Source organism: Otolemur garnettii, unplaced genomic scaffold (genome assembly GCF_000181295.1).
Source record: "Otolemur garnettii isolate 467f Iridium unplaced genomic scaffold, OtoGar3 scaffold00028, whole genome shotgun sequence".
Lineage (NCBI taxonomy): Eukaryota > Metazoa > Chordata > Mammalia > Primates > Galagidae > Otolemur > Otolemur garnettii.
The window spans coordinates 11,923,949-11,946,301 of record NW_003852423.1 but is presented as its reverse complement, the minus strand read 5'-3'; the positions used below and the strand labels follow the sequence as shown (position 1 = coordinate 11,946,301).

At 44.5% G+C, this 22,353-nt stretch overlaps 1 protein-coding gene across 1 annotated transcript in view; it reads left to right on the top strand.

Annotated features, from left to right (window-relative positions):
* The window catches only part of SCRN1 (secernin 1), a 69,982-nt gene that overhangs the window by 22,407 nt on the left and 25,222 nt on the right, over positions 1–22,353 (top strand). Inside the window, exons 2-3 of the mRNA XM_003788544.3 lie at positions 1,876–2,035; positions 15,593–15,774. Of these exons, the coding sequence (XP_003788592.1) occupies positions 1,877–2,035; positions 15,593–15,774 (341 nt within the window). The 5' untranslated portion in view covers position 1,876. The remainder of the gene's footprint in view (positions 1–1,875; positions 2,036–15,592; positions 15,775–22,353) is intronic.

Here is a 22,353-nt window from a genome sequence, read left to right as displayed (position 1 = left end):
AAGAAAGTCATTTAAGGCAAGGAATGTACATTATTTTAGAGCAACATGGGTTAGTGCTTGTACATACTGAACGAATGATAGTTTTTAATGGAAATCTTCCTGAAAGAAAGGGGTTATGATTCAGTCCTGAGGAATGTGCACAAATCCTAAGGGAAGGGCATTCAAGTCAGGTGCAGAAGCATGGGGTAGAGGGCCAGCTTCAGTTTGGTGGAATGCTAAGAAGCAAGAGCCCTTGTTTATTATTTATTGAAAATCTAGCCTGCATAAGACATTGTATAGAGCTGGTGTTACCGTGGTGTGAAGAAGAGACCTGGTTCATGCTTTGTATTGCTTAAGACTTTGCAGGGAGACACTCATTATTGATTGCCGATTAGTAAAATATACACGTATTTCCAATTCTGATTGTTACTATAAAGGAAAAGGACAGGATTCTATGAGAGTTATAGTACAGGGACTATCAATTCGTTGCTCGAATTGGAGCAACATTTGTGCTGATACGTGAAGGGCAGGAGTGAACTAGGGAAATAGTTTTGGGGAAGGAAACAGGGAAAGGAAATCTCGGGAAAACAGATGGAACATGTGCAAAGGGCCGGGGGTACTGCAGAGCTACAGAAGGCTTGTGTCCCAGCGTTGTGAGAGTGGAGGGGTGAATGGAGTGTGACAAGGCTGGGGAGGAGGCACGAGCTTGATTAGATTTGGGCCTTTATTCTGACAGCCACGGGAAACTGCTGAAGAATTTTAAGCAGAGATGACATGATCAAATCTTCCTTCTAAAAAGATCACTTTGGCTAGAATGTGCAGAATGCTTGGGAGGGGTACAAAGTTTTGGAGCAACTGCTTAGGAGGCTACTGCAGTGGTCCAACCTGGAGGTGACAATAGTTTAGTGCAGGGTGGTGGCAGTAGAAATGGAAGGAAATGGAACAAAATTAGAGATTCAGAAGATTGAATCTAAGGACTTGGTGACATGTTAGGTAATAGAGACACAGACACTAAGGATGGCTCCTGAGGTCCAGACGCTCCCATGGGAAGGACAGTGGGCCTGGTCACTGAGAAAGGGAAACTTGGAAAGGGGAAAAAGAAGATGAAATCAGCTTGGATATCAAGGAGCCAGTAGGGTCTATTGGTTCGAAGTTCAAGGTGAGAGGTGAGCTGTAATGAAATGTGTAGGTCATTGGTACGTAACTGATAAGGGAAGCTCTTGGGCATGGATGCGTTAAGAGAGCATTAAGTTATGAAAGAAGGATCAAGCAGTGAGAATGCACCTTGGCCAGGTAGGAGAGAACAAGCAATAAGGCCAGGAGCTGCTGGAGACACAGGGAGAGATTCAGAATGTGCTGGAGTTAACATTCATTGAGGTAGAGTAAAACTATTAAAAAACTGAAAGAGGGCATCTTTCAATTTATCTCCAAACCCATTTCCTCATCATACCCCCAAATCTATCATGTGACAGGTGTGCATCTCTGGATCTGAGGCGCTTGTGTAGTCACTGATACAAGGTTTATTTATTGGTTCATTTATGGCTGTGACAGATTGGGGTGTGTATGTGTGTGTATAAGTGTGTGTGTCTCTGCCTGGAACAATAACCTCCTCTCCTTTCTCCCACGTCACTGCACTTTTGGCTGCCGCTGTGGTTTGTTGCAAATTTGAGCTCATTTAATCCTACGGAGTACTAAACAATATCTGGTCTCAGTGGCTCTGGAATCTGCTCTGGGCACCCCCCTCCCCACTTGCCAGCTGGGATCTCTTAATGAGCTAGCTGCAACACAGTTCAATAGTAAAACGATTTTAGCTGGTGAAATATGTTTGAAGAACTTGCTGTTGGAATGTTCCACGTTAGGCCTGCTTCTATTCTGTTTCTGGCATTTTCTTTTCAGGATGGCTGTAGCTCCTCCGAGTTACTGTTTTGTGGCCTTCCCACCGCGTGCTAAGGATGGTGAGGTGGTATTTGGGAAGAATTCAGCCCGGCCCAGAGATGAAGTACAGGAGGTCGTGTATTTCCCTGCAGCTGATCATGACCCAGAGAGCAAGGTTGAGGTAAGCGTGCGCTGCAGTGTTTCGACTCACACTGCTTCTCTTTCTTGGCTTTGTCAGCCGCACACTGTCACTTTTTTCTTGGAAGCCGATTGTAAGAATTGTCATGTTGGTTCTGCTCCTTCCTGTTTCCATTCAGTTTTGCTCATAGACTTAGAAATAAAGTCATGTGGAGAGTCATAGCCCTCACTGCTATGACCCTTGTTTTATAATTTAAGTAAAATATTTACATGGTTCCAAAGTCAGATCTAAAAAAACAAGGTAGCTTCATAGAAGTGTATCTTTTATACTTGTCTCTCTCACTCCATTTCCTTTTCTCCCTATACGTAATTATGTTTTGGAAGATTTTTGGTTTATCCTTCCATTTAAAAAAATTATGCATAGGGAGGCGCCTGTGGCTCAAAGGAGTAGGATGCTGGCCCCATATGCCGGAGATGGCAGGTTCAAACCCAGCCTCGGCCAAAAATTGCAAAAAAACCCAAAAACAAAACAAAAACAAATTAAGTATATGTGTAATAAAGATGCATGTAGGGGTTGCCTGTGGTTCAAGGAGTAGGGCGCCAGCCCCGCATACCAGGGGCGGTGGGTTCAAGCCCAGCCCCTGCCAAAATAAAATAAAATAAAATAAATATACATGTAATAGATTACACATACATGCATATTCATCCTGGTTCATTTCCTCCTTTCTTAGATTAATAGCAGTTTAGTAGACTTTTTCTTTTTTTCTTTTTTTTTTGAGACGGAGCCTCAAGCTATCCCCCTGGGTAGAGTGCCATGGCATCACAGCTCACAACAACCTCCAACTCCTGGGCTCAAGCGAGTCTCCTGCCTCAGCCTCCCAAGTAGCTGGGACTACAGGTCCCCGCCACAACGCCCGGCCATTTTTTGGTTGCAGCCATCATTGTTGTTTGGCGGGTCCAGGCTGGGGATTCAAACCCGCCACCTTAGGTGTATGTGGCTGGCGCCTTAGCCGCTTGAGCCACAGGCGCTGAGCCTGCTTTGCATTTTTCAACTAAAAATATCGTGGGTTTCACTCTTTACAGAACACATAGGTAGTTTTCATTCCTCATTTAGAACTGTGTAGTGCTGGGTCACAAGGTAAGTAAATGTAGCATTTTGCAGGATTTTGTTAAGTTTCCTTCCAGAGGTGGTGTACCATTTCACATTCTCATTGGCACAGTAGGGCAGTGCCTATTTCTGAGAACTTGTTGTTATATTTTCATGATGGCTATTTTATGTTAATTTTACATTCTGCTATTTTACTAAATTCTTTTGTTGGTTATGTTAGCTTTTATCACTGATTCCTTTGGCGTTTCTTGGGACATTGTTCTATCACCTGCAAAGGGAGATTGCTTGTTCTTACATCTGTAATTATTTTCTTATCTGATTGTTTTGATTTATATCTTGGATCTCATGTTAAACAGTAGTGGAGATAGTGGGTGTCTCTGCCTTTGGGCCTGACCTGTGTGAGGCTGCCTCTAGTGGTTCCTGTTAAGAGAAATAACTGGTTTGGGGACTGAGATTTATATAGTTTTATCAGGTTTAAAAGTATACATAAGCTGGGTGTGGTGGCACGTACCTGTAATCCCAGCTACTCAAGATGCTTGAGTCTAGGAGCTCAAGGCCAATCTGAGCAAAATAGTGAGATCCTGTCTCTAAAAAAAAAAAAAAAAGTGTACATACATTTCTATTTTGAATATTTAAAAAATAACTCAAGAGTAGGTATTAAATTTTGTTGAGGTTTGTCTTAATGATTATGTACAGAGATAATCACCTAATTTTTCTTTCTGTTTATATGATAAAGTGAACCATCTTTGCATTCATGGAATAACCTTCTTGGTGATGATCTATTTATTTAAATTGTGTGTGTATCTGTGTGTAATGTATGTTTAAATGGTAGTTTGTTAAATGAAGAATTTGGGGGGAAAATTGGGGCTGTTAAATGAACAAGTTCTTTCTGTTGACATAACCCCTCCTTTTTGGTGTTCTATGGTTTGCGAAATAAACTGATTTTCTGATGATCATGCTTGGTTTTAAATAGGAATTCATCAAGGTGTATTTTTTTCTTATGTGAATCTTAAATCACTAGCTCTGTTTCAGTTTGTTAAAAGCATTAACCGGCCTGGTGCCTGTGGCTCAAGTGGCTAAGGCGCCAGCCACATACACCTGAGCTGGTGGGTTCGAATCCAGCCCGGGCCTGCCAAACAACAATGACGGCTGCAACCAAAAAATAGCCAGGCGTTGTGGCGGGTGCCTGTGGTCCCAGCTACTTGGGAGGTGGAGGCAGGAGGCTTGCTTGAGCCCAGGAGTTGGAGGTTGCTGTGAGTCGTGATGCCACGGCACTCTACCCAGGGAGACAGCTTGAGGCTCTGTCTCAAAAAAAAGCATTAACCAGCACCAAAGAGCAACATAACTCTACGAGGAGCTGCTTATTTAATAATTAATTTATTTTGAGACAGAGTTTTATTTTGTCACCCTTCATAGACTGCAGGGGCGTCACACCTCACAGCAACCTCAAATTCTTTGGCGTAAGTGATCGTCTTGCCTCAGCCTCCTGAGTAGCTGGGACTACAGGCCCCTGCCATGATGCTGGCCTAGAGCTGCTTATTACAAATGAATTTACCAAAGGCACTGATGTGAGCAGGCAAGATTGAGCGTGACCAGACATGGGCTGTCTGTGGAGAGGGCAGGGACAGACTGTTTTCCACAGGCCTTCCACCAAAACCACTTGCCTTTCTCTTTGAGCCACTAACTTAGCCCAAGCCCCTAAACTGTAGTGGGACTTCCCTTTTGTGTCGGTGAAGAGGAGGTTCTCTGGTGAGCACGTGAGCCTTCATTCATCTGTTAGTGAATACCCATGTCATTTGGGTCTGAATGTTTCTCTCTTTTCCTGGAACACAGTAGACTCTGTGGATGAAGTGCACTGAGTTGTTACTGTCTCTCCCTGTTCATCTTCCCTGATTATTTCTATCTTTTTCCCCCCGAGAGAGATACAAACTGAAATACAACTTTGATTTTCACACGTTTAGATTTAAATTTCCAAAGGTGGAGCACCAAATTCCATGGCATATGCACTTCTTAGGGCCAGCGGAGGGTGAAGGCGAGGCCTGTGCCCTTCACCTGGCCATGAATCTGAGTGAGGGCTTGTGGTTGCTCTGACCAGTGGAGCATGTGGCTTCCAGGCTGGTGTATATACAGCTTCCACCTGTCCCTCTGTCTCCCAGGACTTTAGCCCTAGGAGCCCGGGTGTCCATCATTCTAGGAGGAGCCCAAACTAGCCCACATACAGAGACTAGGTCCCCCAGCAAACAATGAGTATCAACTGTGGACATGTGAGCAAGTGACCTTTCAGGTGGTTCCAGGTGCTGAGCGCTGGAATAGAAACACACTATCCTATCCCTGCTGTTTTCTGTCCAAATTTGTGAGAATAAAAAGAGTGGGGATATTTCATTAAGTAGCCACGGTAACTACATCACACAAAGCTATTTATGAGCATGTCTAAAATAAATAGTCCATATTTCAGAAAAGTCTGTTATGTTTTTTGGAGGATAGGCTAAATAACTCAATATATGGTGTCCGAAAGGTTGCCATACATCAGAAAATTAACAAACTTATATTTTGTATTTTTAATATTTATACATCAACATGTAGAGAAGTATTTTGTAAAATTTTGTAATGAGTATTTTGTAAATAAAGACGCATTTGGATGCAATGTCCTATTTTCCCTATCTTTGGGACACCTTGTATTTTACGCTCAGGGTTACAATTTCTTTTTGGGAAATAGGCTAGATTCATTTTACTAGTCAACTCTTGATATATTGTTACTCAGATACACTGTAGATTAAATCATAGCCTCTTGTATAAATAATTGCACTTCGATATATGCCATAATTAGTCTCTAAGGCAGTGCTGACTTCTTTTCTGAGTTCCATGCCTGTGTTTTAAGCTCCCTCTGTGCATTCCCACGTGCATAACCTAAAGGTGACATAACAAGTCAAAGTCCAAGTTTGTTTCCCCTAGCTCATTCGTCCCTGTGTCTCTGACGTCATCGTTCCCACATACTTTATGCTAGAAACCCGGAGGAAATGTGACCCTTATTCCCTTCCCATCCCAGATACACAGAGACACTTGTCCCTGAATTCTGCTGCTTCCTCTCCTGTGACCCTAATGTCCTCCCCACTGTCCCATCTCATTTAGACTCACCCTATGTTAGTGGACACTTGGACTGTTCCAAAATGTTGCTAGTCCATAGAGTGCAGTGAGAAGAGCTGTGCACACAGGTCCTATAGATGTGCAAGTGTAGCCACTGGGAGCATTTCCAGATGCAGCATCCCTGAGCCAAGGGTGAAGCTCGTGTCCTAACTGCTCTCCATAAGAGCTGTACAAATGCCTGCTGACTTTTCTACCCTCATTCTTAGCCCTGCTGTGATCTTCCTATTGGTCCCTTGTCTTTTTCTCTAGGATTCTTCTCCCTGCAGGGTTGCCAGAATTTTTTCCCCAGAACACAGCTGTGTCACTGCCTTGTAAAATGTTGGGTTTTGTTTATAGGTTGAGAATCCAGGCTGGTTTGTATGCCATTCAGAACTCTTCCTGACTGGCACCCTGTTCAATTTCCCTTTCTTCTCTTTCTTTCTTTTCTTTTCTATTTTGAATTTATAGGCTATTTTTAGAACACTTTGATGTTTATGGAAAAATGAACAGAAGGTACAGAGAGTTCCCATACACTCAATCACCTGCCTCCCAGTTTCGCCTTTTACCAAGCTCTTGCCAAGTGTGTACATGTGTTACAACTGATGAGCCCATATGGATATGTTATTATTAACTAAAGTTCATAGTTCACATTCTTGGTGTTGCATATTCTATGGGTTTTGACAAAAGCATAGGGAGATGTGTCTATCATTATAGTATTTTGGGTGGTGCCTGTGGCTCAGTGAGTGGGGTGCTGGCCTCATACACTAAGGGTGGCAGGTTTGAACCTGACCCCGGCCAAACTGCAACAAAAAAAATAGCTGGGCATTGTGGCAGGCACCTGTAGTCCCAGCTACTTGGGAGGCTGAGGAAGAGAATCACCTAAGCCCAGGAGTTGGAGGTTGCTGTGAGCTGTGACGCCACAGCTCTAAAAGTGGCCCTAAAAAAAAAAGAAACTATTTTTAATGCCAGGAAAAATTCACTGTGCTTTCCCTATTAACCTCCCCCAACCCTTGGAAACCACTGATCTCTGTACTGTCTCTACAGTTTGACCTTTTCTAAAATGTCATATAGTCGAAATGTACAGTAGTAGATAGCCTTTCCAGGCTGACTTATTTCACTTAATAAATATGCATTTAAGGTTCCTCATGTCTTTCTCAGGCATGGTAAAACATTTCTTTCACACTTGACAATTGTGAATAAAGCTGCCATAAACATTTGTCCTCGGGTTTTAGTAAAGACATAGGTTTTCAACTCATTTGAGTGAACATACTTTTTAATGTCATTTTACATTTTGAATAGGTAATATATTTATGTAGCTCACAGATTAAATGATATTAAAAAGGCTCACAGTAAGAAGTCTTCCTTCCCCCGTCCATATCTACCCTGATTCCCATCCTCTATAACCCTTTTAATAATACCTTGCCTGTCCTTACTGAGTTTTATACGAATAAAAAGAAATGAATATCTGGATTTATTTTCTTTTTTTCCATGAATGTAGCATTATATACATGTATACTATTTTTAAATTTGATTTTTAAATATATCATTCAAATTTCAAAGAAAAGCTCTGCAATCTGCTTTTATCACTTAGTAACATTTTCTAAAGATTTTTGTATATCTGTTCACAGTGATTGTCATTTTTTTTTTTTTGTGGCTGCATAATCATCCCCTGTGGAGAAATGCCACAATTGATTTAATTAGTCATCTATTGGTAGATACTTGGACGATTTCCAATATTTTGCTAGTCCAGACACTGCAGCCATGAAGAGCTTGGTGGCCAGGCTTGGAGGCTCACGCCTGTGATCCTAGAATTCTAGGGAGGCCAATGGGGGTACATCCCTTGAGCTTAGGAGTTTGAGAACAGCTTGAGCAAGAGCAAGACCCTGTCTCTACTAAAACAGAAAAACTAGCTGGGCATAGTGGTGGGCACCTGTAGTCCCAGCTACTTGGGAGGCTCAGGCAAGAGGATTGTTCAAGCCCAAGAGTTGGAGGTTGCTGGGAGCTAAGATAATGCCACAGCACTCTACCCAGGGTGACAGACTGAGATTCTGTCTCCAACCTCCCCCCCAAACAACAACAACAACAACAACAACAACCTCTGTATACAGACCCTTTTTTTTTTTTTTTTTGAGACAGGAGCCTCAAGCTGTCCCCCTGGGTAGAGTGCTGTGGCATCTCAGCTCACAGTAACCTCCCACTCTTGGGCTCAAGTGAGTCTCCCTGCCTCAGCCTCCCAAGTAGCTGGGACCACAGGCGCCCACCACACGCCCGGCTATTTTTTGGTTGCAGCCGTCATTGTTGTTTGGCGGGCCCGGGCTGGGGATTTGAACCTGCCACCTTGGGTGTACGTGGCTGGTGCCTTAGCCACTTGAGCCACAGGCACCGAGCCATACAGACCCTTTTGTACATGTGCAGATAGAGCCATTGGGTATACTTCCAGATGTAGCATCCCTGGGCCATAGCTTGTGTCATAACTGACCTCCATAAGAGCTGTACAAACTCCTGCTGACTTTTCTACCCTCATTTTTGTTGTTCTCTCTTAGTTTGCTCTCCTGACCCCATGAGAGTTACATGGAGCTGCTTGCCATTCTTTAACAATCCATACTTGCATTTTCCTGTGTGTTTTCTCTTTCTATTCTTTGCTATGAATACCTGTCCTCTTCCGTCCTCTCTTCTATTGGTTGACTCCTATGCATCCTCCAAGGCCTCAGCACCAATATCCCCTCTTTCCTCTAGCTTGCCATTCCTCTGTGAACAAGTGGCACTTTATGCCTATCCTACCACATGAAATCATCACTGGAAACTAGGGGAGATGAGTTCTTCCCAACAGATAAGGGTCCTGGGCTCTTGTCCTACCTTTCTCTTTATAGGGCATGGGCAATTTGATCCTTTCTGATACTCAGTTTCCTTGTCTTACAGATAGAGATTGTAATATCCCCTCTGCCTGCATTATAGGGCTTTTGTGAGACTCCTGTGAGCTGAAGCGTAAAAGCAGTTTGTCAACTCCAAGGAGAACATCGTAAACAAAGGAACTCTTAGGTCTCTCCTCCCTTCCCTTCCCTTCCGTCCCTTTCCTCCTCCCTCAGGCAGTTCTTTCCTTGTCTTCTGCCAAGTGTGAAGTTTAGTTTGCTGGAGTGGGAAAGAATAAGAAGATCCTTCAGCTCAGAGTTCCCCAGTTTCCACAATTGGACTGCATGTTTGTATTCAGCTGTGCTGTTGGCAGACTGGAACATCATAACCGTTCTTTAGTCTTTGCCATGTGGATGCTGGGGTTTCAACAACTTCTCTTTGGATTGCAGAATCACGTGGCTACAGATATATCTTTTTGAAAGCTCCTCTGTTCTCCCTGAGGATGCTGTAATGCTGCCGACCCCAGAACTCATCCCAACTTCACCTGAGTCCTGCTCCTCCTTCTCCGTAGGGCTGCTGAGCAAGCAGATGAATAACTTCCTATGTTATGATGTTTGCTCTGTGTTTGTCTGTCTGTGTCTGCATGCATGCCCACGGATGGTACAAGTCTATCTGTACATGGTTAAACTTTCTATTTAGGAAAAAAATTAATCCAATTAGAATACTATTCCAGAAAAACAATGGATTTAAGTTAACATTTATAATATTTACACTTGGTGCCCAAAGGGCTAATTATACCATAATTTATGGAGACAGAATTCTTGATAAAGTTAGATTTGACACATATCTTTTTTTTTTTTTTTTTTTTTTTTTGAGACAGAGCCTCAAGCTTTCCCCCTGGGTAGAGTGCCATGGCATCACGCTCACAGCAACCTTCAACTCCTGGGCTCAAGCGAGTCTCCTGCCTCCGCCTCCCAAGTAGCTGGGACCACAGGCGCCCGCCACAACGCCCGCCACAACGCCCGGCTATTTTTTGGTTGCAGCCGTCATTGTTGTTTGGCGGGTCCGGGCTGGGGATTCGAACCCGCCACCTTAGGTGTACGTGGCTGGCGCCTTAGCCGGTTGAGCTATAGGCGCCGAGCCACATATCTTTTTTTTTAAAGTTTTTTGTTTTTTGGTAATAAATCTCATCTCCTTGGTTTCCCTGCTTTAAAGTTTAAAGTCTTTGTTGTTTCTTTTTTTGTTTCTTTGAAAGGTAAGTTTAACTTACGTCTGTTTCTGTGACATGAAAGTGCGCTATGGATTCAGTATCTTCAGTGAGTTCATATAACTCATGATTCGTGGTAGACTTTGGTATGTTCATTTTCCTCTTTGTAGCAATGAAAATTTTATAAGAAGAATAAAAATGACCAATTAATGATGCCTGGTAGCACTGTCAGTAACATTGTTCAAATGGAAGCTGTATTTGTGGTGTGTGGGATGTGTATGTGTGGAGAGCTGGGGTCTGAATTCTCTTTAAGAAGAGAAATAACCTTCAGAATTAGAATAACCTATAAAGGTTATTTTATAATGGGAAAGCACAAGTCATTCTACAGCCAGAGACAACCCAGCAAAGCTCCATTGCCGCTGGGCAGATTGTATGCTATTCTTTCTGTCTCTATTTTCTTCTACATACTCAGGATCAGAACCAGAGGTGTATAGAGTATCTCCCAAGAGAGAAGTATCTATCTCACTTCCATGAGAGAGTGGCTAAGCAGAGGGCTTCCTTCCATAATGTGCCCTTTCCAAAACATATTTCTGACCTCAGGCCTGTGCATTGCCCATCCTTAAAGATCTTAAAGCTTCAGGGAAATAAGAGTGCTTCTAAAATATAGTTGGGTGTATTGCCCTTTGACCTCAATACCTTCTTTTATCTTTATTTAGACTCATGTGAATCTTAAGAACAGATTTTCTAAAGCCAGTCAAATAGCAGGCAAGCCAGTAGGGTAAAAAAAATAATATCAAGCAAGCTGGGTGGTGGTGTGCACCTGTAATCCCAGCAAGTAGGGGTTTTAAGGTTGGAGGATCACTTGCACCCAGGAGTTTGAGGCCAGCCTGGACAATATAGCAAGACCCCATCTCTAAAAATATATATATATTGTATGTATTTGTATATATACATTTAACAAAAAACATGTAAAAACTCTTGGTGATAATTAGCAATGCTGCTTTAGAATTACAAATTTTCTAAAACTAGAAGTATTTCTTGTAAAGCATCCCATTCTTCCTGTCATTTTCGCCTACCCTGAGAAGTCTGGCTGACTCATCAACTCATCACACAATGGTTTTTCACTGGTGGTGCCAGGGTTGTGTTCACCATCTGAGTACAGTAGCGAAGGCACAATGGTTACATTTCATTAATTGAAACGTCCATTGTGTGGGTGTCTCTGTTCCCCCTTTCACTGGGTGAGATCCAGAAATAGTGTGTGCTGGAATGTGGAAGGGGCAGGCAACTGCACAGAGCTGATCTTGCTTTTCTTTTCTGACACAATCACACAAAATAATGAAGAGCTTGCTCTTCAGAAGAATTGTTTTTGTCTTTGTCTCTGGGGTCTTTACAAGGCTGATTTTTTTCTGTCTTCCACCCTGGCTGGTGGCTACCTGGGAAAGTGGCAGGCTCAGGACGGGCAGTTGCTTTAAAACCTCGTGATCAGCATTCAGCCGTGCTGACATTTAGAAGTACACCTCACCTCACCTCGCTTGCTTTTGCTCACTCACTCCCCACGCTGGGTATTCTTACGTTATTATGTGGCTTTGGCACCCAGAAGTCACACTAGCTGATGGATTTGTTTTATGAAAGGCTGGGTGGGAACAGCTAGCTGTAGTGCAGCAAGACCAGTTGCTCATCCGTTCCACCATGGACTGTATCAGCTTCATGACTTGAGATCAAGAGTCATCTCTGTGAAGATCCATTTATTTTAGTGGTGAATCCTTCCCTCCCTCCCTCCCTCCCTACCTTCTTTCCTTCTTTACTTCCTTTCCCTTCCTTTCTTTCTTCCCTCCTTCTCCCCCTCCCTCTCTTCCTCCCTTTCTTTCTTTCTTCTTTCTTTTTCCTAGTAGAAATTTGGCTAGGAATTTTAACTTGGTGGGACTAAATTGTTTTTGCCACACTGAAAGATTTCAGGAGGTTTTTGGATATTTTTCCCCGATAAAACTTCTTCAAATCCCACTCCTGTGCTCCTTAATGCTGTGGCAATGGCAAAGCTTGGTGGATTCTGGATATTATTTAAGAAAAAAGTGACTGCCTGTGGAGTTCATGTTCCGGAAGGCTGGCTTTATTAAAGTTTAGCTAATAACCTCTTGTGTAAATGTTCCTTGTTTTGTGAGATTTGCTCCCAAAGTGGGATTTTAAATAACCAATCTATGTGAGAGAGTGGGTTTATCTCTGCCTCCCCCCATCTGATGTGATTAGGCAGATTTAAAACACAATGGAGCGGGACTGTGAATGGCAGTCACAGAAGGGCCCTTGTGAGTCCTGATGCTCTGTGGTCCGTGACAAAGATGCTGCAAGGGGCATAGAGGGGAGTCTGGCTGCACTGGCTTTCAGGCTTGAGCTTAGGAGGGGCCCGTGTGGCCCATCTGGCTACATGGGGATCCCCTTCCTTCCTCATCATTCCGAGTTTGGCCTGAACAGTGTCCAGTTGGCTGCATATGTTTTGGACTCCCACAAAGACCATATGGTCTTTTCAGTTCAATTGTCAACATTATCAGGCAGTCCTTACGGGGCCTTGCAGTTTGGTGCCCTAGTGTCATCACAGTTGCTCCCCCAAGCGGCACAGTGGGGACCTTCCTGAACCATGAAGGCGCCTCTGACATAACCGTTTCTCTTTTTTCTCTGCTTCTTAGCTCTTGGATGTGCTTCCTCTTTCCCTGGACCTTTATCACACGGCCTTAGACATGTGAGATTTATCCATCCATCCATCCATCCATCCATCTGTCCAAAAAAAGGTTTATTGATGCCTAGTATACACTAGACTTGGGATACATGAGTGAATGAAACAACAGAGATATCTCCCTCCTGGTACTTTCTAGCTAGGGGAGATGGCATACATAAGCGGCATGTGTAATGAAGAAGTCACTTATATAGTCTTTGTAAAGGGAATACAAAGAATGGAATGAGAAAAAGAAAAAGCAGAGCAGGCTAGGGTCAATCAGAAGGGCACGGTGGGAGGAGGGGCTGAGAGATTATCAGTCCGAAGTAGGCAGGCCTCAGTGACTCTCAGAAGTTGATCTGGTAGGCACAGTAATTTGTCCCTGCCTTCTTCTTCCTTGACAACAGAAAGGACAGACACTGGGTGTCCTCACCGATTTTCTGCCAGCAGCAGTTAGTGAAGAATGCCTTGAGTATAGTTATTGCTTAAATAATTGGCAAAATGGAAAGGAAAGTATAAAAATGAGTTGGAGGACAACCTCCCCCCATTTATTATCTTTATTTTTTCCTGACTTTTTAAACAAGCTTTATAATAAATAATCTATGTTTAAGAAGCTAGATTCCTTCCTTGTTTGCTCTTTCTTTTTAAGATAAAATTTGCCACTGGTGCTCGGTGGGGACAGGGGTTTTGGAAAGTCTTTGTCAATGCCCGGGTTACTTTTTTACATGGAAGAACGCCATTTTAAGATACAAACTTAAATTCCACTTAGAAGAGTACAGAGGAGCACAGTTTGATTATGGCTTTGACCAGCTTTTTGCTCTACAGAAATCGTTGTTTTAAGTAAACAGCCTTTGGGAACCGAAGAGGGGAAAACACTTCAAGGGCATATTTTATTATTAATTTGCTATGAAAAACTAAAGCATTGCTTGATAACTTCCAGACTTAATTAGCTTTCAGTTTATAGATATTCACCAGGTGTAATGACATTACGCCTGTGCAGAGCAACTCCTAACACGAAGTGTGCAGATACAGCAGTCCCCTGACCAGTGAGCCTGTGGGCTGCGTGCACGTGAGCTCTTCCCTGGGGGTTAGAGGCTGTGGAAAACCAATGCAGAGTAGCTCTCCAGGCTACCTTCAATTGATATAGCTCAGTCTTGAATTTAAAAAACAACAACAACAACAAAAACTAAGACTTAGCTTTCAGCTGCTCATTTAAAATGTAAATGACTACTACAGCTGATAAAATCCTCCCTGGAGAGCTCTGCATAACTTAGACTAAATCCCATATTGCTTGCACCACACAAAGAATCTGTCTTAGGCTGGTAGAATGTCAGAGCCAGGATGCGCCTATAGATAGATAACCTAGTTGTATGGCTTTCCAGCTGCTCCAGCCCAGTCCCCCCTTTGGGAGGGTACAAGAAAGCAGGGGTGATAGGCCATGGGGAGGGTACAAGAAAGAAGGGGTGGTAGGTCAGTCTTGGTGGCCCACGCCTCCTATAATCCTAGCACTCTGGGAGGCCAAGGCAGGTGGATTGCTTGAGCTCAGGGATTCGAGACCAGCCTGAGCAAGAGTGAGACCCCATCTCTACTAAAAATAGAAAAACTAGCTGCGCATAGTGGCAGGCTCCTGTAGTCCCAGCTACTCAGGAGGCTGAGGCAGAAGGATCACTTGAGCCCAAGAGTCTAAGGTTGCTGTGAGCTATGATGCCATGGCACTCTACCCAGTGTGACTGAGTACGACTCTGTCTAAAAAGAAAGACAGGTGGACAAAGCTCGCCGGGGAGCACCCTGGGCCCCTGCCTCTTCCTCCCTTTGCTATAACTGGCTTTGACTGTTGTATTGTGTTCATGCTTCTGTGAGAGAGTATGTGTAAAGGAAGGGTTTGGAGGTTTAAAAATAACTTTCATCCAAAATAGCTCCCTCAGTTTCCAGGTAAAGACGCAGCAGCCTGGAGGCGGTAAGGCATAGGACTGTTAAGAGGTGTGCGTTGCAGTTCTGAAAGCTGCCAAGGAACAGCTCTGTGGGACTGTTTCCTTCCGTGTCGACCTCACTGGCCTGGTGTGCGAGTGCAGTGGACGGATGGGGAAGCACAGTGTGAGAGAGCGTACGCTGGAGTGCAGCAGTTGAACGTAAATGTCATCCTTTTCTCTTTTCCACCACTGGGGCAATCCTGTAGGTTGTCAAACTGTGTTCCTAGGGATCGTCTCAGGGGCTCAGAGACCTGCCTCCTTCACACAGAGCATCTTCCCTTTATCTGCTTTCTAATGTTAGGCTTCTAGGTTAAGTTGCTTTGGAAGATAGGCTTGTAAATAGCTGTGTTCACCAGCCCTGTTGAAATGAGCAGGCAATGATGGGTTATATATCCGGTTCAAGGTGATTGCTGTATCATGTGAACCTAGGCCTGGATTGGCTTGAACTGGAGAGACCGAACTCACCGTGGAGAGTTTAGAGCATATTGCACCTTGGGGTGTGTTTTAAATTGAGGCGTTCCCAGGGCCTTTTAGTTTTGGACTCTATAACTGAAGTGATGGTTCAGTGTAAGCACCAAGCTGGACGCTAAGAGGTACCTGACAGGTGATGGTGCTTTTTTCCTGTCTTTGTTTTTTAGTGCACTTACATTTCAATCGACCAGGTTCCGAGGACCCATGCCATCGTGATAAGCAGACCTGCCTGGCTCTGGGGGGCAGAGATGGGAGCCAACGAACACGGAGTGTGCATAGCCAATGCAGCCGTCAGCACCAGAGAGCCAGCTGCCGAGACGGAAGCCCTGCTGGGGATGGATCTGGTCAGGTACTGCCCAGAAAAGGCTGGCAATGGGGGCAGGATTTGTGTTCCCTAAATCTTATCTTTTATAACATAATCCTCCCAAGGTATAACAGCAAAAAGGAATAGATTACAATGGAATATTATTCAGCAATAGAAAAGGAATCCAATGTGCATACGATAACATGCTGATGTTGAAAACACCACACTAAGTGAGAAAAGCCAGATGCAGAAGATCACATAGGGCGTGATTCTGTGTGTATGGAACAGCCAAATCCATGGAGGCAGAAAGCCGATCCGTAGTTGCCTAGGGGTGGGATGAGGGCGAGGGAGTGGGTACTGATTCCTCATGGGCGTGGAATTTCCTTTGAGGGTGTTGAAAATGTTCTAAACTTAGATTGTGCTGATGGTTGCACAACCTTGTGAATACACTAAAATCCAAGAAAAATATTAAAAAATACATAAAATATAAGAGAAAAAATAACTAAACATCACTTCCCTCCTTTCCCTTCTATATCTCAGTTGTCTTTTCTCCCTGTCTCTCCTCTCCCAGCCACTAAGTAATGGAAGGGATTGGCGGGATAAGCTGGATGGGGCAGGGATCTCTGTTTACCCCTGTGTTGCAAGCACTGGAAACCGTGTGCCTGGCACACAGTGGGTGATCGGTAACTGAATTTTGAATCAATAACTAAAATAGAGGGTGGACTGGAGGTAAGCAACTTTCTGAGATGGCTTTCTTTTTTTTTGAAGTAGTAAAATGAAATAGAATCATGACCTAGTTCGAAGAATATTGAACTGGGAGCTGGAGGTCTTGGATTTCGGTGTGGATACACCAAGTCAGATTAACTCTCTGGGTCACAGTTTCCCTACTTTTCAATAGGAGGTCTATATTGGATGACCTTCAAAGAACCTCCCCAAACTAATATCCTAGAAAAAGGAGTAGAGGTTTGACACGGGTTTTGTAGGGGAGATTGTCCATTTGGACAGAGGCCTCTATGACTCTTCTGCCAATAAGGAACCACTTTGGTAGCATGGTGCCTTATGCAGTCCTTACCCTTTCTGATTATTCATATCCTCATATACTCAGAAGAAGCAGCTTCCCTGAGCTGGGAAAAGGCAGAAAAAGCCCCATATTTACAACTAGTTTTATTCTTGGTTAGCTGAATAAAATGTGTAAAATAACAAGTTTTGATATTACTTACTTGGAGATAGCAAAACATGAACAAAAAACCCCCAAATTTGAGCTTACATTTGAAAGCTCTCTTTGTACTTTTTACCTCTGTATTTAATAGAAATCCTGAAGATGAAGAGTTAACATTGAAAAATATGCCCCTTTATTCCTCATTTGTAACCTTTTGCTTTGAGCTATTATGTAGTACAGGACTTGCAGACCTGGCAAAGATCACCATATTTTATAGTTGATTTCTAAGACAATTTTTCCTCTTTCTTCAAAGCCTCTGAGTTATCTTTTTAAGATTATCAACCAATAAAGCAACAGGGGTTTCCTGAGTATCTACTTTGTACGAGACTCTGTGGGCACATGAAGAAACTCAAGGCTTCAAAGATATTTTAGTCTGGTTGCAGGGAAAAGACAGAAGATTGAGCAATGCAATTTTTAAGAACAATTTAAGAAAGGAGGAGAGAGGTGACTCAAGGCAATCTGAGATTTGATGCCACATGAATGGCTCAGATTTCCAGGGAATGGCCTTTCGTGAACACGGCTGGATGTTCAGAGATTATCACAAGCTGGGCACATTTGGCAATGCTTTGAGGAGGAGATGTGTTTGGCCTGCATCTACAAGGCTGAGGGAGGTAGACAGGATGTATTTGGCACGTAACTGGTGGTGCAATCATTCGCTAGGTCTAGGACAATAACAGATGTCTGGAGTAGATCATAGGGTGATAGTTTCATCGTAGCCATCTGATTTTAATTCCTTCCTTGGCTTGCCACGTCCAGCTATTGCAATGAAGAGGATGTGAAGAGGATCCTGCTGCCCTAAGTTCTCCATGTGTGGGTGGGGCTGCGGATATCTGCCCCTTGAGAGGGTCTTTGAATTCATGGTCTGGTTAGAATTTTAAGTTGGCCATGATGAATTCAGCCACGTATAGCCAGAATCTGAAGGGTCATTTCCTAACATCCAAATCCTAAAAGTGACTCATACCAGAAGGCTTCCTGTGTTAATTTCTAAGAAGTTTTAGGTGCTGTCGATGCTGTGGACCTGCAAACCACACATTGGATGGCAAGCTTCTAGAGCAGTGATTCTCAAAGTGTGGCCAGTGAGCAAGCATTACTGGGGGACTTGTCAGAAATGTAAATTTTGGGTACCCCCCAAAATTTACTGATACTCTGGGGATGGGGATGAGGCCAGCAACCATTTAACAAGCCCTCCAGGCCTGCAGTCCCCAACCCCTGGGCTGAGGACCTGTAGCAGGCCACAGACTGTTAGGAACTAGGCCACACGGCAGGAGGTGAGGGTGTGTGAGCAGGTGAAGCTTCATCTGTATATACCCCTGTGTGCAGCACCGCTTGAGCTGCGCCTCCTATCAGATAAGTGGGGGTGTTAGACTGTGCACTCAGGGGAGCTAGGTTATACTGTCCTTCTGAGAGTCTACTGCCTGATGAGGGGCAGTGGAGGTGCCGCGCACTTCAGTCATCCTGAAACTATCCCCATCCAGCTCCCTGCCCCAGTCTGCGGAAAAATTGTCTTTCACAAAACTAGGTCCGGGTGCCAAAAAGGTTGGGGACCATTGCTCCAGGCGATGCTTCCCTGTGGTAAAGGTGGAGACCCACTGCTCCAGAAGATACTTTCTGCCCCTTTAGGACTCAGCACCTCCCTTGGTATTGCCACATGGGGTGCCGCTCTTTCCCCTGTCCTTGCTTCTCCCCTGGATAGCCCTGGTGAGCACACGCTGGTCACATCTGGCACTCCGTTTCAAGTGCCTGCTAGACTGTGGCTGATTGTTCTAAGACCCTGGTGGCTGCCTGGTCTGTACGCTGATGCTCTGTGCTTTCCCTCAGCACCTGAAATCCAACCTCAGTTCAAAGAGACCCAAGTGAATGACAGTAGCAATTTAATAGGCACTGACTTTAAGATCAAGGTAAAATTTGCATATGTTTCTTAGAGACTTGTGGGAATGCAAGGATTAGGCAGTACTGTGCTTGGAATTCATTTTAAGCGATGTGTGTGCTTAAAAGCTAAGTTTGATCTGTTATTTTTGACCCACGGATCTCTGTGAGACTCTGACCATTAGTCCCTTTCTCTGGAGGAAAAGGCACATAAATGCATATACACATTTTTGCATGCTTCACGGGACTGGTTCCAAGTGACAAGTAGCTGATAGGACCTAACATAAAAATGGAAATTTATTTTCTAGGTCAGGGTGTCTTTTACAAGGTCAGCTGGTTGTGATAATGCAGCTGGGCCTCAGCCTGGTTGGGAACCGGGAAGCTTTTGGACCCCATTAGTCAGTGGCATGCTGGTAAATGCTTAATGCTTGTCTTGGTGGCAGGGAGGGGCAGCCTTAATTTGTGGCCTTTTCCAATTCTGTAATGTAAGCATTCCCATCATGATAAATTTCAAGCTACCGATTGTTTAACCACCAGCTCAAAATTCTTGTAATTTAACCATCTGCTCTCCAAGCTGGTACGAGGCGGCAGATCACCACATTCATTCCATGTTTTCTGTCTTTTTTTCCCTTTTCATTACTGCTTGATTCTTTTCTTCTCCTGCTGCCTTTTGTGTTTTAACATTGGCTCTAACACCTAAAGGATCCCGATACTTCAGAACATCTTATGAGTCTGGACACTTTCCATCTGACCTTCAGTATGTTAAAAAATACAAAATGGTGGTGCCTGTAGCTCAGTGGGTAAGGCGCTGGCCACATACACTGAGGCTGGGGGGTTCGAGCCTAGCCCAGGCTAGTGATAACAACTATGACAGCTGCAACAAAAAATAGCTGGCTGTTGTGGTGGGCGCCTGTAGTCCCAGCTACTGGGAGGCTGAGGCAAGAGAATCGCTTAAGCCTAAGAGTTTGAGGTTACCATGAGCTGTGACACCGTGGCAATCTACCCAGGGCAACAGCTTAAGACTCTGTCTAAAAAAAAAAAATATGAAAGTTCTTGAAGACAAGCCAGAGTGAAAATTTGGAAAGATCTATAGTTTGTCTTTAGATTGTTGGTGAATGTGACTTAAAGGTGTTCTGAAAGGAGGCCCAGCCAATGTTTGCAGGAGAAAGGAACCTGTGTAATTTGAGTTATTGTTCCCTGAATGCCATTGTAAGACATGCTTTGCAAATGTGTGTGTGTTGAGACAGTCTCACTCTGTTGCCCCAGGCTAGAGTGGTGTGGCATTAGCCTAGATTACAGCAACCTCAAACCCCTGGAATCAAGTGATATTCTTGGCTCAGCCTCTGGAGTAGCTATGACTACAGGTGCCTGCCACAACAACTGGCTAATTTTTCTATTTTTAATAGAGATAGGGTTTCACCCTTGCTCAGGCTGGTCTTGAACTCCTAAGCTAAAGCAATGCACCTGCCTCAGCCTCCCAGAGTGCCAGGATTATAGGTGTGAGCCACCACCCAAGGCCCCTGCAAATGTTATTTCATTTCATTTCATCTCACAGAACCCAGTGAAGTAGGTCTCTTTATTTCCATTTAGCATATGAGGAATCTGGAGCTTAGGGAAGTTAAAGGGCAAATTCCCTGAATGACAGCTCACTTTGCCCTTTCTACTCTCAGTGAGACAGCAGGCTCAGGATGCCAAGAGATGGAGATTGGTCAGAAGGTTTCACCCACTCTTCCCCCAAATTGAAGCTGCACTTTGCAGTCACATCCAGTTACTGCCTTTTTTGCTCCATTTGGCCGCTACAGCAAAGACACCATATACTGCGGTCTCAAACAACAGGCACTTATTTCTTTCTCACAGTCCTGGATACTAGGAGATCCAAGCTCTAGACACTGGCAGCTCCAGTGTCTGGTGAGGGTCTGCTTGCTGGCTGCAGGTGGCTGTCTTCCTTTTGTATCCTCACCTGGCAGAGAACAGAGACAAGATAAGCTCTCATATCTCTCCTTAAAGGGCACTAATCCCACCATGGGGGCCTCACCCCTTAGGATTTCATTACGTCCCAAAGTTCCTAACTCTAAATATCATCACAGTGGAGATTAGGCTTCAGGGGATGAATCTGGGGGCACACATCCACTGAGTCAATAGCATGACCTTCCTGCTTCCAGAACTCTGCATGAGAATCTTCTGATGTCCAAAAGATCATGAATCCCGAGGGGGGCCCTGTACACTTATTGGCTGTGGGGAGGAGGGAAGATTACTTGCAGCTGAGTTCAATGAGAACAGCAGGCTCATCCCTCCAAGGGCAGGGGTGTTGACTATTTTATTACTTTCCTCCAGGGGTGATTATGTATCCATGGCAAAGTTAGTTTTAACTTAGTTTTACCTTATTTGGGGTACAAAGAAACAGAGGTCCTCTTAATCTGTGGAGACAGAGATATTGGAAAGATAAGCAAGCCAAGCTCCTAAACAAAGGTCTGTCAAGAAGGAAGTACAGATGTTCCTTCCTCAGTGAGATGTGTTAGCCTTCCTGGAGTAGGCAGAGTGTGCTTGATATGCCTGTGAGAAGGTCATGGCTTGAAATAAAGATTTTCCCATGAAACTAGGAACTGAATCCAGGAGCATCTAATTCACAGACCTAGAACAATGTGGACAAAGTGCACACTTTGGATGGATTTGGAAAGGAGATGCCAGAGGGAGACATTAACCTTGGCCTACTTAACTTCTTCCCTTTCCTTGTCCTGGTCCTGCCCACGCTGAGTTGTAGCAGCCAAAGTCAAATTAGGTGAGGGGGCCAGAAAGTGCTGTTCTCATCTGGAGTCACGTGGATCTGCATCATCTTGGAGGTGAGGTAGTTGGGAATGGCTCGGAAATAGCCCTCATGTTGTCGTGTGTCATATGGCCCAGGATCACCGCAGGCCCGGTCTCTCTGGCCTCTCTTCTGTCCCCAGTGACATGGGATTCATCAGCAGCTGTCAGTCACAGATGGCAGATGTGTAACCATGGTATTCATGGCCCTTGTGCTCTGGACTAGGTGATCCTGTCCTCATCCTGCGACCGGGAGACCAGGTGGGCATGGTCAGATGGGAGGAAGGAGTACCACTGACCCCTGGTCCTGGCATGAGCGGTAGGAAGGTGAGGTCAGAATTGTGTCTGTGGATGAGTCTGCAGGGCCTGCTGCAGACTGTGTATGTAGGACCCTGAATTCAGTGTGGGAGGGCAAGTGCAAGTATTGGGGCCTCACTGTGGCCTACCTGTCGCATGCAAACAGGCACATGTCAGGAAAGAGTGTTATATGGAAAAAGAGAAATCACAGGCTCCAAAGATGGGGCTGTGGCCCCTGGCTGGCTGTTCACATGCTCCTAACACATGTTTACATGAACAGAGGCCCTGGGAACAGGGTTCTGCCTGGAATGGACATGAGGCACTGTGACCAGGGAGCCCTCAGGGGGGCCTTGTGGAGAGGAGGAGGGAGGCCCTGCAGAGGGCACAGTTCTGGTTAGGAGAGGCACTCACAGCACACTCGTTTATTCTAGTGCAGGGAG